Source organism: Pithys albifrons, chromosome 7 (genome assembly GCF_047495875.1).
Source record: "Pithys albifrons albifrons isolate INPA30051 chromosome 7, PitAlb_v1, whole genome shotgun sequence".
NCBI classification, from domain to species: Eukaryota; Metazoa; Chordata; class Aves; order Passeriformes; family Thamnophilidae; genus Pithys; species Pithys albifrons.
Window position 1 is genome coordinate 9,452,983 of NC_092464.1, and position 17,582 is coordinate 9,470,564.

The following is a 17,582-nucleotide window of genomic DNA, read 5'->3' on the forward strand; positions in this document are numbered from 1 at the left end:
CTAATGTTACATGGATTTTAACACACATGTACAGATATTTACCATGAGTTCTTTTGTTTTAACACTTATGAATGATTGAAAAAAAACCCAACAAACTTTCAACAACTTTCTGCAAGAGGCAAAATTCTTGGTAAAATCAAAGCTCCATCCTTAACTAAAGGAAAAGCATTTGTTTGCTGGAACATTACGTGGCTATAATGATTTTGATGAACATATTATTAGCTCGTATAAGATAGACATTTTTGGAGCTACATTGCCAATGTGGGATATGGAATAGCTTTTGTTAATTCCACATTTTAATTTGGTTGCAAATTATGCAGAAAAAAAGAATAAAAACCCCTATTATCAATTAAGTAAAAATTACATGTTACACACTAAACCAGAGAGTGCTAACTAGGTTTCTATGGTGCTGAATATTTGAACACAGATCTGCTTGGACATTCTGACCTCTTGCAAGGTAGGCAAACATCACTTTTTACACCATGCCCTGACCCATGGGGAAAGCCTGGGAAACATTTCTGCAATCATGGCACATTTAAAGTACACATGAGGCCCATTGTTCTCACGTGACAGAAAGGACTCTTGGTAACCTCAAGATTTGCTCAGTGCGAGGCTGACTGCAACAAACATGCACGCAAACATGCCAGGGAAAACGGGGCACTAAAACAGTGAGAACCACGGCGGGTGTGAGGCTGGGGATGTTATATATTAACACCAATCACAATTAGTGAAGAGATGAGCATCGAGCATTCCACCCATTTCTACGGTTGGACACCAGACTTGGAGCAATCTGTATTCCAATCTATTCAAGGCAGTGCAGAAACAAGTTTTTTAATAAGTAAAGGAGACCCATTTTGCATCAAGTAGCATGAAATACTACATTTAGCACACTGATATTTAGTCATGGGGTCATTACCTTATGAGACTGCACAAATTACTGAGTCAAACCCAGAAGCTGCAGTTGAGGGAAAACTCAGTTCATTTTAAAGACGGAGGTGCTAATGACTCAGAACCTTCATGGAGTGAGCTAAGGAAATTTTAATCAAGAAATAATATATTCAGGCATCAGATTCAAATCATCAGGAAAAAAAGTTCCCTTGACCATTCAAGAACCAAATACTTCAGACTGTAACCAGAACAGACTGTCTTTGCCCACACCACCTCTTCCCTCAAAGAATCTTCCCAGTCTGTGGGAATTTCAAGATGAAAATGAGCACTTTAAATTACAACACAAAAAGTATATTTTAAAGTTTATTTTCCACACAACACTAAAAATTCAGTCATAAAGCATGCCCAGAAACTTTCAGCTGGTTCTTGTTTAGTACCTTTTCTCAAATGGTTTCACAGTGGTTACCATCTGTCAGTGCAGCAAGAGGAGGCAGCTAAAATCATTTAATTGTATAGAAGTTAATAGTTACACAGTGTAAGTAACAAAATTCAGAAATTTCAAAGAGAAACTAAGAACTAGAGAGAGAAAAACAATGGGAAAAAACATAATGAATTCTTTGGGTACTGGCTAAAGAGATGGACCAATAAGCATTAGAGCTATGCCTGCCAAGTTGGAAATGAAGAAAATCCCTCCACTAAAGGTCAAGAAAAAGATGTCTTTATTTAGTAACCTGGTGAAGACAACATCTATCCAGGATGCAGTACACCCACTGGAGTGACTACTCTGCCAAAGAAAACTCAGGCTCTCTTCTTCAGTGTCTCAGAGGAGTATTCAGACCCCAATGTTATAGTATATTTTGGGGTCCATGTCCATCAACTTTCCTGTTGACCCCATTGCATACAAGTTACTCCGTGAAATAACCTAAGAAGCAAGATGGGCTCCTTGCAGACTTGCAACTGGGATAAAAAGCAGCTTTTTCTTCACTTTTTTCCCTAGTACTTATTTAATTATCCAATACAACATGGACTCCAGTGACAATGATAATCTGGGATTCATTGATTGCCTAGAACTTAAGGCACTATTTCAAATACATGGATACAAATTGTTTAAGGAGAGAGCAAACCCCTGGCTCTTCCACATCCAGGTATCACTCTTACAGATTTAACACTGAAATAGTATATCAGAAATATTATCCTTCCAAATTTTTTAACAGAATATATAAAAGTTTCTTAAAATGAGGAAAAGCTGGACAGAATAGTAAAGAAAATGCAAGCACACACTAGCTGGAATAAAACAAGTACAGCCTTCAGCTGTCAGATGTACACGACTACCCTGTGCAGCCCATCCCAAAAAGGACAGATGCAGATCTACTGACACACAACCCAAACCTCTGGAGGAGAAGGGATAACACAGTGAATGATGCCTGTCCCAGCGTTACCCTTTCCCCCACAAGTTTGCTCTGCTGTTCCATTCACTAGCCCAGCCCTCACTAATTAGCTCTTAGACCCTCCACTCCCTCCACCTACCAAGTTTCCCAGACTTTCCAAAGCCACCTGCAACAACAACATGGGAGCTGTGGGATTTCTGACACTATGAGTCTCCCTCTAATCATTTACTTTTGGATCAGAAAGAATCTTTCCTGCTAGACTGGCGTGATAGAAAGATAAATACATGTTTTCCAACATCTTTGCAGCTTGGCAGAGGTTTAAGAGAAGAACACAAGAGCATAAAGAAAAGACTTGGAATTTGTGATTATATTTCTGGCGGAAAGAAACCTGAAGACGGTAATCAAAAGCAAATGACATGTGGAAGCACACAGGTCACTTTTAAAGTTCTAATACAAAGAAAAATAATTTAAAAATAAAATAAAAAATAAAATTAAACTTAAAAAAAATCAAGATGAAAGCACAATTCTAGGAATTAATCAAAGCAACAGAATGCTGGAATTTTCTATTAATAAGCTGGGAAAACCTTTGAAAAGCTATACACAAAAAAAAAGAGAAAAAAAAAAGCCAGGAGGAACTCATAGGTTCTCCCTTCTCTGTTTTGTAAATGAAGTAGTTGTCTGCCTCACAAATACAACAGATGCATTAGCTCCTTCCTTGTGTTGTCAATTCAAAGTAAGCAATTCTTAATATAGAACAATCCTGAATGTGGAGAGTATTTCTAGTAATACTAAATAAATAATATAGACTAAAGGTCTAAGTATCGCATGGTTATCAGTATTAATAAAAACTCACTGCTTTTAGAAAGGGAGTCAAAAGTGGTGTTTGCCTAGTGAAGTCTAATTTAATAAAAAGAAATCTATTGGAAAAAAGTTTCTATGATTCACACACTTTTCATATAATTTTCCACTAGCAATACAAAATTATATGGAACTTTGCTTCTCCCTGAATTATATTAAATCTGTAAAGTATTTTTAAAGTTTTACATAAATTAACAAAAGTGCATAATTTTAAAACAGAGTCAAAGGTTTAGCTTGTCCTGAACTCCTTGACATTAATGAAGACAGACCAATGTAAAAATATTCAAATACTCAAATCTTAGTAAGATATTCCTCGTGCATAAACGAGACATTTTTATAAAACAAATTGAATCCTCCAATAAAACAGTAGATCCACTTAATGGTCCTTACCATTTAATAAAAGGAACTTAAACACTGAGATGAGAAGATGCTCACATTGCCTCTTGAAGCCTCTGACTCAGACATGCCAAATTCTTAGAAGCATCTGCCTTTTTCCATTGACAAAGAAAGGGGCCTTGTAGATCCCCTGAATTACAGCCATTTCAGGGATCCTACATGTGTGAATACTCCCCGAAGGATGGCAAATGTTTCTAGTTTAAATGAAACAGTTACACGAATTTTATTATAACCTAAAAATGAAAAAAAAAATAAAAAATACATCTTGGGCTTTTTAGATACACAGCTATCATCTACCATAAAGAGAAGGGCCATTTAGAATGCTCCATCTAAACAAAACTTAAGAACTACTTATTTCTGCCTAAAAAGAAGTGTCTTAGGAAAACTGTCTTTTAGAACACAATACTTCAGTTTACATCAATGATAAACAAAGATATTCAAGGTTAGCATTGGGATCTGTTCCATCTGCACACATTACAAGTAGCAGAAGGATTTAACATGTCTAGTTTGCTCATGCAGAATTCTAATAAACTATCCTAAAACCAAATAAAAACTGCAACATAAAAAAAACTCCACTCAACTGATTTACTAAGACAGCACCAGAAAAACATATTCACATCTCATTCCACTTGCAGGCTTCCAGCTACATATTAAGGCTTTCAGCAGAGAACTACGGAAATTCTACAAAGCACAAACACGCTACATACAGCACAAATGTGCAAGGTCAGGACGATGTAGGCGTGGGGAGAACACAAAAGTTCAGCAATGTCTGTCACTCCTGGCTCAGATGAGGTGGAATACTCCAGTGTTTGCTTCCAAAACTATGCAGTTTACAGACTACTCTACCTACACATAATGTGTCACCTCATCAAAGTGTGCTAGCGAAGTTGTGGTTAGAAAACCACATTTCAAAATAACGCATGATTTTCTCTCTGCAGTAATTTTACCCCAGTATTACTAACGCTTCTTGGTTCACCTTGTTAGTCTACAAATTTCCACAGCTCAAATACATGAAAATTTTCTGAGAACACAGACTAACCTGAGGAATTTTGATTTTCTATCTACATTACAGAGTTGGTCAAAAAAAGCAATTATAACCTAAGCCCCACACACTACAGCAGAAAGGCTGAGCAAGGCTCAGCTAACGACGTGGCAGCGAGGCAGGCAGTGCAGAAAAGCTATCCCAAATCAACTCCACCAGCTTATCTCCTGGTAGCCTTATTTTTTTGTAACTTACACTGAGGCCTCTTTAAATGAAGTACATTCTAATTTATGGAAGCAACCAACTGACATTTAACTACTTCAATGAAACGGAGCACAGATCACATCTCATCACATCTTGATCCAATGTGTGCAACAACCAACATCCACTTATTTCCCCCTCAACTTTCCCCAGGTACAGAACTGTTACATATGTTCAACAAACCACAGATCTCCTTATGCTAAAATAAAAAAGACAGATTTTTTCATATAATGCCCCCAACTGACTTAAGCAAGAAGTCTTATAAAACCTTATAAAATATTTTATAAATCTACAACAAGAAATTCCTATTAAGCCATTATTCGTCATCAGATACAAGTTTCTCTTTCCTGGCCACTGATTCTTGAATTTCTTTTTATCTCACTCTCATTGAAACATGATGTGACCTTCAGCTGAGGAATATATGGATGTTATTTACCTGTCCTGCACAGCCTGGAATCCTAAATGTCTAAATACATACAGGTCAGAAAGAAACTATGCATGCTGAAGTTGAGGTTTTGAAATATAAAAACTAATACAACCTCTTTTCACCTACCTGTAGTAACTTTCATGTTCTTACTGTCTGCAATGGAACTTCGTCTTACAGTCTTTGTCAAAGGACAGAAAAAAGACTTCAATACAATACTTTTACAGATAAAGTATTTGCATCTCACACTAATGTACAGTAGAGTTATATACTCCGGTCACAGGTTTGCAAAAGCAGGCCATACACTCACAAAATGCTTTTCAGACTAACTTGCTGATATATACCTGTAAAGGAAAAATCAGTGGTTTTTTCCTCTGCAGAACTGCAGATGAAGGACCTGGTAGTGTAAAGCTGTCATTTTAACCTATTTTCAGAGTTTAGTGCAGACACTTGTCAATGTGACATGCTAACAACCTTCTCATCTTCCCTTTCCTGCCATTTTAATGTATGCTCTTCTCTAATTTAATATTAGATGGGCCTGTCCTCTACATTACCAGTTACAAACCCATTCTACATTTAGCCATGTACATGGCATTTCTGAGACTTCAGTGGACGCAGGAAGCACATGAAGGTTCAGGATATGGACCATCCTTAATGTGAGATTTATCATTAAATACAGTCCTTAACTCTGCACCTTACATCTTACAGATTGTATTATGGGTTTGCACTAATGTCAGCTAAGCATGCTTTTATTTTAATATAGAGAGGAAAAAACCCTGAGCAAGCTACTTGCCAAATCAGAATCCCAGAATAATCAGGATCTGCTTCTAAACAGTAACAAACTCTAATAAATTTTAAGTGCTGTCATTTTAAAAGACTCCAGTTTAAGAACTGGATTCCATATCTGAAATAAGATGTTAGCTTATGTCAAAAACATAAACCCAGACAGCTGCCTTTGATGTGACTGATGAAACAACTTTTGACTCTGGTATCACTAATGGAATTAGTAAATGCGTTGTAATATAACGTATAATAATTCAGTTACATACTAGTAAACACTTCATAGAGATCAGAACACTAAAGTCTCAGTTCATGCTGAATGATTTTATAGACAAATAAATATGAGCTTAAATGCCAAATAAACATCCACTGTTAACAGGGTACTTCAAGATTATTTGGTACACACAGTGGCCCATGGGTATTGCAGCCAGAGGTACACAAGCATAAAGCAAAGTCAAATGGGGTCTGCAAACTGGGTTCAAGATTATTGCACTCTCCAAATCCCTTTTCCAGAAAAAACAAGGCAAAATTTTTAAAATTGACTGTTTTTAATCAGAGATATTCTTATATTGGAAAGGTTTCAGGCCACATATAGGAACATTTTCAAACTGTTTGAGATAAGCAAAACAAGGTTCTAAAAGTAAATACTGCAAAAATAACTTTAAATGTACTTCCTCCATTGGCTTCATCACATATTGACACTCTATTTTACAATGTTCTACACCTACAGTTGGACCAGAGTTCTACAAACAGCAAAGCTGCTGGAAAAACACAGAAATGAGATTTTCCATACACACCAAGAAAAAAAATTCAGCAGGTTCACTTTTCACTATATTTATTACTCTGTTTAGTTACTTAAGAGTTTGCAAATACAATGCATTGTAACACAGTACATCAGAAACTTAAGCTTAGTTCAGTCTTATTTAGAAATCACATGACTAGGAAAAGTCATTGCTATTGATAAATATAGAGTGGATCAAATAAACTACTGAGGAGATGGAAGACTGCACTCTGGGGTTGCTCAGCAAGCTGACAATACCTTGCCTTTACAGAAGAAAAAGCAGCTTCAAAGAATGTTAATAGTGTTTCTGCAAAGTTTAAACCTTTCACCCTCTCCCCAAGTAATTTTACTTATATTTTTAAAAGCCATGCTCCGATGAAAGAGGGGAAGGGAAGAACTCTGCCTTTAAGAGCAGAAGCCACTGCATTTCACCATTTGGAAAGGAACCTACACCCCACCTTTTTCTTGCACAGGCTGAGCTGCAGCTGCTGATTCAGGCAGGACTTTGCAGTCACCACAGCCAAATCTTTATACAGTAGCAAGCACTACGCAATATATACTCTGAACACTGGCCCAGCTCACCTGCCTGCAGCATAAGAATAAAACTGCTACATTTTTAAGTGGTGTTTTTATTAAAATAAACTCAATGAGAATTTGGGAAGAGCTATTAAGGAAAGGCAAGCAGATGAAGAGACTAGCTGACACATAACAATAGCTGGTGAAATATTACTCTTATTTTCTGTAATAAACACCAAGATCAAAACATTACGCAAGTTAAATTTCCTTGAAAGGTTCCCAGCAGGAGTTTTCCTTTTTGTTTGTGCAGTACGCGATTTCCTCTCACCCACAAAAAACATACCAAGAATGTGCATGTGCCACTAACACTAAGCAGCACTTCCTTAATCACTCATTTCCAACAATTTATGGATGATCAGTGGCAAAAACGAGCAAAAATAATGAAAGCATGCAATGAAAGCTCATTGAGACAAACCGGCTTGGACTTCCTACTCATTTCTGTGTCTCTTTAAGATGGGGGTCTGATACAAATTAGCCACTGGGAAAAAAGTCATCTGGTCATAAAATACAGTACAGGGTCACTTTTATGTAAGTTTGCCAAAAGGGACATAAACCAGGACAATTTCAAACTGTGACACAGGATAGAAGTATATTAAAAAAATCTTTGTTCCTCCTCCATTGTGCTGTCATGTTGCTCAGCTTTATAGACATTCTGAGCACCAGCTCTGGCCTCTTCGCTTCCACCTGGTCTACCTAATTAATTAAGCAAGGAAGTTACCTCAAATTTTTGTACTATTTGTTTTTATTATCATGCACTTCTTTTGATGTTCCAGGAGTTAACCTCTTAATCCACAGACTTTGTGTGTTGTGTTCTGAACATTTTGGGATGTCTGGATAATTTGGATAATTGGTCAGGATGTTGCTGTCGCTCATGTTAAACTTTATGCTATGACTTCAAGTTCAAAGATCAGCATTAAGGTAAAATACTTCATAAAGCCTTTTTAAAACTCTACACTTGCGGTTATGCAATACCGAGTTATTCTAGTTTCTCACAGTGGTAAATTGCACTATTTGTATTTTCTTGCATCTCTACTTTCATCAACTTCAAAAAAAATAAAAATTTCTGCTGAAGTTACATTAAGAGAAAGCATGTTTTAAAGGTGAAGAAAAGGTATAGCAATTATCTCCTAAAAAATGGTTGCCTCCTTCACACAGCAGCACACATGTAATTTTCTGTGCAGTCTGTTATCACACATGGACACATCAGCACTGTGACCTACAGAGGCTTAACTGCAAATATCACAATTTTCTTTTTTGGAGGGAATGATAAAGAACAAGTTTACTTCTGACACAAAGAAACAGAGCTGACCTCTTTGCTTCATAACTACTACAGAAGCTGAGTGTATCAGTGACAAAGAACTGGAAGATTATCTAAACAAGAACCATAACTTTATGCACAGACTCTGCAAAGGAAGACAAGGAGAACATAGAAAGATACAAAACAGTTTTTAATACCGATGCAGGAGATAAAAGTTACATCAGGTACTCCAACAGGTCTGTAATATATCGCTGTGTGAGTGTGTGTGTATATATATACTGTATACATATATATCATATATATATATAAAATATAGCTCTGTATATATCAGCTCTGTATATATATATAGAATAAATCACTGTGACCTTCAACTACTTTCAGTAGTCTTGAAAAACTTAATTCACATGCATGCACAAAAATGTCCATGGGCATAAATACACATGTGGCATACACACCTATAGGCACATACATGAGCATATATCATACAGCTCCAATACTGGTTTTATAATTATTGTCCCGATACCAGAAATCTGCAACTGCCATTAAACAGAAATAAACTGGAGCAAAGAGTAGCACTATGGCTCTTTAAAAGAGCACAGTCAACAGCCCTAGGCCCAAGTGCCCTTTTCAAATTAACACAGTGGGTTTTTATTAAAAACTAGGCAAGGAATCAGTCTGAATCTCAGTACAGCACTGCATCCATCCATGGCAAGTGTCTAATTTCCGTATTTCTCTCCGCTGCACAATATGCAAGTCCTTGGTTGTTTTAAACTGTTGCCCTGGGGAATCAAAGTGAGTCTATAAGGGGGGCCATGTGCCATTTAGAAAGTATACTAGCAGCCAAGAAAAAAAGCCATAGTAAATTGGAAAATGGTTAATCAAACCCATTCTGATTCAGGAAACTGGAACAGTTAAGGGAGCGATACCACCTTACAAGAACAGGCAAAGAGAAGTTATACAAACCTTGTAACAGTAACCTATGAGCAATCTGAAATACCAGAGTTTGTAAAAAGATCACATTAGAGTCAATGCATAAAATCAGCTTTTATCTCACAGTCTATGATAAACACTCAAACAGATGGCTAAAAACTTCAGGGGTTAGGCCCATATGTGATAATAACTAAAATTACTGTTGCTATTTAATTTGAACAAAGACATCCATTAAAAATAAAAAAATCTGTTCAATTTCAGAAATGAGCCTCTTTTAATTATTCATTTTCAGAACTTCTATTAAAATCCAACAAGTAATTCACATATGAACACATTCAAATAGACATCTTCACTGTGCACACCTAAATCTCAAGTGACCTATTTAGTCATTATAACGAAGGTAATTCAATGACAAATTCAAGATGACCTGCATAAAAGCTTCCTTTGCAGCAGCAATTTTATCCAAATTCTGAGCTGAGCTGGGTATCTGGAATAAACTGCTTTCACAACTCCCAACTGAAAGATTAAACATTACATATCTCTGCCAAACCTCTTTACTGAGTATCTTCACATTTACAGTAGCTCGCTCTTCTCTTAAACACTGCAAGTTTTGCCAAATGAATGAAATGTTCTTTTAAATTGAAATCACTGAAATCTGATTTTTCCATTGAACAGTAATAGCATTTGAACAATGTTTTACCTCTCTGGCACATTAGTTTGATGTGATGACTGACAAAATACGACTCTTTTTTAAATTTACACAAGCAAATTTGTTAAAGTACCAGAATTCTACACACTAATCATAGTCTCAAAATCTTCTCAGAAAAGAGGTATGAAATATAACAAAAATCTACAGAAAGTAAAAAAGGTTGAGAAATGCCCTTCCTTCACAGATTCTAGAACTGAAAAGCCTACATGTAATCACTTGATTATGAGATGCAATGCTTTAATATATATATAGTAATTATCACAAATAGAATCATTGATCTGCATCAGCATCTGAACAGAACAGCACATTCAATTTTAACTATCAGCTCAGTCCACAAGTGACATCTGCCACTTGTCTTCCACGAAAAGCACTCAAAGACAAGGTGTGCTCACATTAAAATGAACCACAATTCCTGCACCTTCACCAGCAGCTTTAAGGCTCCCTCAGAACTGGTGAAACAATTCAGTATGTCTACATCCATTCTGGATACTTCTAAATAGGGCAACCAGGTAGAACAGACATCGCACAAAGGCCTTGAGTACTTATACCAGGAATCACACTTGGCTTCTGGGATGTTCCAAAAACATACAGAAGTTTAAAAAAAAAAATCCAAAATTGAGTTTACTTCCCTTTCACTAGATGGGCTTTAATACTAAAATCTGATCTCAGCCACCCAATGAAAAAGAGAGACCACTCTAAAGCAGCAACAATAATCTTTTTCCTGACATCTGCAGATGATCATGGTTTATCTCATCTGGAGCTTCAAATGCTTCCGAGCTTAAACATGTAATGGTCATCTTACTTATCTTTCAATGGGATTTACTGATAGCCAGTATCACAGGAAAGTTACTCTGTAACTATCAAAGTTGCATGTAAAGAGCAAGTTCAATGTATCTGGTATACACAAAGTATCTCTTGCAGTCAAGAGAACTCTACCAGTCAAGGGGGCGCACCAGAGATACTATACCTGGTAAGCTAATGAGAGAATCCTTGGCTTTGTTGGATTGCAGGAGACACAAACTCCAGTGAAAGCAGTTAACTTGTTTTTTTGAAGAAAAGATATATATTAACAGTGGCAAGATACTTAAGTGTCAAAATGAAAATGGAGTGGCCTCCACACAAAAAATGGAAGGACAAATGGAGTTGCATAAAGCTCTCAGCCCTGCAGATACCTGAAGTGAAGGAGGAAGAGAGGAGAGTGTTTTCCAGCCAAGAGGGACAAAAAAAGTTAAACACCAAAATCCTTAGAAGCTGAATGCATTACTTTGGTCATCCAAACTCCTAATTGAAGTGACCTGGACACATCTGACTTTGGTCAATGCACAGCAGAGCTGCAGCAGCACCAACTCAGCGCAGGTGACACCACACAACATTTACCCACCACCCTGTCTGGGCCCTGCAGGAGTGTTTTCTGACACAGCTGTACTGCTTAATCTGTGCAACCTCCCGGTACCGTCAGCTGTGGAATAGTCTTTGCTTCTCCACATTATTCTCTCAAACTAAAATTTTACTGAGAAACTACTGTCTGAAGGACTATTTTTTTTCCTCCATCCTCTGCTTTCTCTCAAGTGAACCCTAAAATCCCAGCTTGAATACAGAACTTCAGCAGAGTGTTCCCTAATTCCATCAAGAGCAGAAATAGTAACTCTGCTGCCTCCATGCCAGTTCCCGTCAATAAAACCAGGAATTGCACTTTCCTTCTGAACACAATTACACCCTTGTGGCTTTACATTACATGCCATCCATCGATGATTCATAATCTTTTATATCCATCTTTAATTCATTTCAGTTTCCAGATTTCATAGCACTTTCCAAGACCTTTTGCTTTCTGTTAACTGTCATCCAAAGGGAGCAGAATTCCCTCATGTGTAGTATCATTAAAAACAAAACTGTAATCATTTGGATGATAAAGATTAATGGAAACGTGCTACAATTGGTCCCCAGACAGTCATTCCAGTTTAATCTATTTGATATTTATGATTTGAAATTCATTTTGATGTGCCTCCCATTATAATAATTTTTCACTGTAATTCTTTAGTTCACATATTAATAAAATTGTAATCAGCCTATTGTTCAAAAATTGCTTTGCCAAATTGCACGTTCACTGAAATACTCAGCCCTCTCAAATATATTCAACTAAGTTGAATATTTTAAGGTATTCTCTACCCATTTAAGATAGTTTTCTTAACATATCATAATTGTTAACACTGACTACAACTGAACCTTTTTTGGATGTTTGTAATCTTTAAAACTCACAAATCAAGCTTGTTTTCTCAGGGTCACCTGTTATTTAATTGCCTTTCCCATTAGCAGGAAGACTCTTTTTCCTTGTTATTTTATTTCTAGTGTACTTAAGAACCTTCTCCCCTTTTAGCATCCCAAAAAAGGTAATTTTCAAAAAAATAAAATCAAAAACAAAAACCACAACCCTAAACAGTTAAGTCATTTTCTTGACCTCAGTACATGTGCCTTTTAAGGATGGTTTTCCCACTGCATACATGGCTTGTGCAATAGTGTGCAGGTGTTCATAAACATCTTCGCGTAAGCAAACATCCCACCACCACATTGTCCAAAATCTGTAATTTCAGTTTCATCAGAAACAAGGGTTGAAAAGGGAAATATACACTGCAATTACTCCATGTTTACCAGTATTTTCCTACCTTTTTTAAACCAGCAAATCCTTCTGATTCCAGGAAGAAAAACGCAAAGGGCATCAACACAAACAAACACAGATTTGAAAAAAGAGAAGCAAGATTCCACAAACCTGCAACAAATAAGAAAAAGTTTACTTTATAAGTTTCTAAGCTTTAGTTAAAGGTATTAAATTTCCCCCTCATATATAAAACAATGTAGTACATGTACAAGTGCTAACAGAAGTTGGGTTTTTATGCATACAGTTATTTACATGTCATTGACAAAAACCATACATTTGTCTGTATAATAATCTTCAAACAAAAATTGGATACCAACTTACACAGCAGCAAATGTCTGAAATCACAGACTATTTTCACAGAAGTCCATTGAAGGCTCTTTAGGGACTGTCTTCAAAGTTTTTAACACTAAAGTATTTTACTACTATCAATAAATCTCACAAAAATAAGTTCTGTGTTATCCTTTCCTCTCATATTTTTTCCAGCTTCAACAAAACTATTTTAACATGAGCAATACACAAATGCCACTGTCACCTCCAAACCAGAAGGTACCATAACAGCAACAGTAGCCTTCCACAATGGGACAACTGGCTCAGTAGGCAAGAGGAGCAGTAAATGTTGTTTACCTCAACTTTAGTAAGGCTTTCAACATCATTTCCTACAAATCCTCTCATAGTCCAACTAAAGAAGTACAGCCTACGTAAGCAGACTCTGAACATTGGCTCAGCTCCTGGGCTCCCAGGGCTGTGACCAGCAGGACAAAGTCCGGCTGGAATCCAGTCACCAGTGATCTATAAACCCCCAGGGGTTGATGGTGGGTTTAACATCTTCATCAGTGACCTGGGCAATGGGAGAGATCACATCCCCAGCAAATCTGCTCAAGAGACAAGAGGGGAGGAGCAGTGTCCTGTCCTGCCACTCTGATGAACCTCAACAGGCTGGACAAAGAGATAGAGAGCAGAGAGAAGCAGACTCAGGTAGATTTTATCAATGTATAAAAATGTCTGATGAGGGAGGAGGAAATGAAAACAGAGTTGGATCTTCACATGGGTATCCAGTGAATGGAGAAGAGGCAACAAGCATGAACTGGAAAACTGGAAAAACTACTTAGTCATAAAGGGAAATAAGAAAAACAAACAAACAAAAATCCCAAATGTTTTCCACTGTAAGTGTACTCAAACAGCAACAGGCTTCCCACAGGCTTTGTAATCTCCATCCTTCAATATATTCAAAGCCGAACAAGCACTGCCCTGGGCAGCCCTGTCTGACTGATCCTGCTTGGAGCAGGTTATTTCCAGAGGTCTTTCCAACCTCAACCATTCTGTGATCTACATGAAAAATCAAGAACTGACTACAACTAGGACATCTGTAAGACACATGTGACATCTGCAGGAAGGGAATAGGTTTAGAAAACAGCCTGAAGTGGTAACTTATCTCCATTAGGGAATGTGCTCTATTATGATTTTCTAAGCTGAACACTTTCTGAACAGCCAGTTTTTGGTGCCTAAACATGAACACATCATCACTCGTCTTATCAGCAGTTGTACAGGTTGTGGTGTTTCTTCTTTATAAAAGCAGAAGCTTACCTGTAATTTAGTAGCTAAGAGGTCTAACTACTGTCACATGTTCTGCATCCTGAAAAAAACAGCTTTTACTTTATAAACAGCTTAGTCCCACATCTTCCCCAAAGCACCCGTTTCCACAAATCTGCAGGACTATATCACCTGAATATAACTCAAAAAATAATATCCTTTATGATACAAAAATGACAACTGACAGCTTTATTTTTTCCCTTTCTTCCCATGTAGAGGCTTCTTCCTTTTCTTCTCTGAAATTGTCCATTTTGCATAGAGTAGGGGAGGAAAGAGACATTTACTGGATGTGTGGGGAATTCATTATTGAGAGCATTTCTGTATTTAGTTCCAAATGTAAAATAGTTAGCAGTGACCTTCGCCTATACCCTCTTAAAAATGCTTTTATCGTGTACCTCCTTTCTCCTTAAATGAAATTATTTAAATTTGAAGGAGAAATAAAAACGAGGGGGGAAGAGGGAGGCAGGGGACCCAAAGAACTACTTCTTCAGCAATTGACAGCACCCGGAGACCAGGAACCAAACTTAGCCAAATACACCACAGAAAACAAAACAAGAAAATTCCCAAAGATGCGTGAAATATAACACTCAATTGCTAAAGAAAACAGACTGCCTAAAGATGGCTAAACTCCAGCTAACAAAGAAGGGGATTTTTCCTTTTGAATTTGCTTAGCCAGGAAGCTCCTGTTACCATTCGAGAAACATTCAGGCATAGCAACATCAGCAAGAATGTCATTAACAGCCTTTAGGAGGGGCCATTAACTCAGGCAGTCTGCTTTTTTTTTCTTCCTCCCCTAAAAAGTAAGACACCAGAGTTAGAGGTACTCCTAGATGGGGATAGGAGTCTTATTTCAGCAGTTTTCTCTCACTAAAGACAGACAGTGCATTCAGTCCCCTAATGCAAAGCTGAATACCTGCTTGTCCCAATTTCAGCACCTCTATCACACATGTATCTTACAATACAAAACAGTGCTTAGGAGCTGCATAGTACCTAGAGCATTTTAAGGGAGGGGACAGTGGTGCATATTCAGGGTGATTTTTAAGAAATTAAGCCCCGGAAATTTACACATTTGCAGCTGATAAGAAACACATTTACAGAATATTAAAGTACAGAGCTACAATATGCACCTAAAGTTATGAGAAGGAACAGCAGTGATGTTCTGCTGCTGACAGACATATGCACTTTCCTCCAATTAAGTAACATACAGAGCCCTCCATATTTCTTATCCTAATTTCATAGTTCAGGAATCAAATTAAAACAGACCCAGAAAAAGAATTATTTCCTACTACACTGACTGCATCATAAAATTGCATGAGACTTGCAGATATCAACACAGAGAAAAGGTTTAAGCAGTCTATCAGAGTATTTTAATTTTTTTTCCTTTGCATTTGTAGTGGCCTAAGAGTGCCCCCCATAAAACACGGTAATAAAACATAAAAATTAAAAGTCTCTCGGTCTTTGCCAAACAGATTAGACCCTATGCAATTTCTCATCCTTCTTACTCATGGCAGTTTCATTACATTTTAGCTCCACCTGGTGGTTGTATCCAACACAGCACAAGGGATAACCAGCTGCCAGGACTAGTTCTGGGTTTCATTCAGTATGTATTAATTAGGTAAGAGTGTTTACACTGGATCCAGGTTTTCCTGCCTTCTGTAGATTTTTTTTTCTGCCTTTCTGCCTAGTTACAAAAATTTGAGGCATATATTTTCTGCTTTTCTATATGCCACAAATAATGCAACAATCCATAGTATAAAATCCCTTAGTGTCAGGTTCAAGTGCCTCAGATTATAGTGGTCATTGATAAATCCAGAAAAAAAGTGAAATGTTTTAAAGCAATACAAATTTTCCCATTTGGTAACACTTGCCAAGCAGTACGAGGGCTAGATGGAGTAACATGGAAATACGACATTTCCTGGGCTTGACTGCTGGTGATGGCACTGCGAGCCCTCAAAGCTCGCCCAGGCATTTGTATTTCTCACTGACCTCGCCGAGGTCCTGCCGGACACGAACAGGTTTTAGAGCGGCTCGATGCGGGTGTGCAAACCCAGCGAGTGCCACAGGGAGGAGCCCTCCCGCCAGGGAACTGCTCCTGATCCAAAGTCAAGCCCAGATCCGAACTCGTCTGATGTTCCTGGAGATCACAGCAGCTGAACTCGCCCACAGTCACACGTACCCCCAGTGTAAGCTCTGCAATACCCACTTGCTCGTGGAAACGCCAAGATGTTGAATTTCTTCCCTGCCATTGGCTATTGGACTTACGGAATAGAAATCATTCTGTGTATCCATCAAGTGGTAGTTGTCACAGATTATCACATTAAAATCAGAACATGGGTCACTGGAAAATTCAAAAGCCTTCCTCTTTGACAGCTCCTTACTCCAGCAGTTTTCTTATTCACCCAAGTTTTCTGAGTACTACAGCAGTTCTGATAGACTGAAAATTTCTCAAGTGGTTATTATATAATTTTCAGACTGAAATATTTGTCCTTTTTCCAAAGACAATTCAGACACAGAAGGAAGGATTATTTTCCATTATTTTGTTATGTTTGGGCATAAAGCATATATATGTCTGAGCAGCTAAATTCAGGTGAAAAATGAGAATTAGCAGAGTTTTTTTCCACCCATGTAGAAGAAATACCAAATTAGCAATCCCCCATGATGTATGACAACACAGATCACAGAGTAATTCAACTAGAGCCTCTAAAGTCACATAGTCTAATCTGCCCTTAAAACAACTAAACTGCAGGTACAATCAGGTTGCTCAGGGTTTTACCCAGATGAGTTCTGGAAAACTTCCAAGATCTCTCAGTGTCTCTGGACAACCTTTTCCATCGTCCATCCATCCCCACTGTGCACAACTGTTCCTTTAAGTCCTGCAAACACTTCTTGCCTCTCACTTCACAACAAAATAAACAAAACAAAAAAACACACATCCCTTGTAAGAAGTTAGGGATCTAGAAACTCATTAATTTGCTATCTGTCTTATCAGAAATTCAGCAAAAGCACAGATTTTTTAAAGAAAAATCCTCTAGAGCCAAATTACTATCTCTTCATAAGGTCTAAAGGACACCACAGTTAACATGTAAATTATTTGTTTCATATCAAATA

At 37.5% G+C, this 17,582-nt stretch overlaps 1 protein-coding gene across 2 annotated transcripts in view; it reads right to left on the reverse strand.

Moving 5' to 3' along the window:
* LMBR1 (limb development membrane protein 1) overlaps window positions 1-17,582 on the reverse strand; it is a 72,366-nt gene that overhangs the window by 32,429 nt on the left and 22,355 nt on the right. For both annotated transcript variants that reach the window (XM_071561059.1, XM_071561060.1), the window contains one exon: window positions 12,892-12,995. In XM_071561059.1, the coding sequence (XP_071417160.1) occupies window positions 12,892-12,995 (104 nt within the window). The remainder of the gene's footprint in view (window positions 1-12,891; window positions 12,996-17,582) is intronic.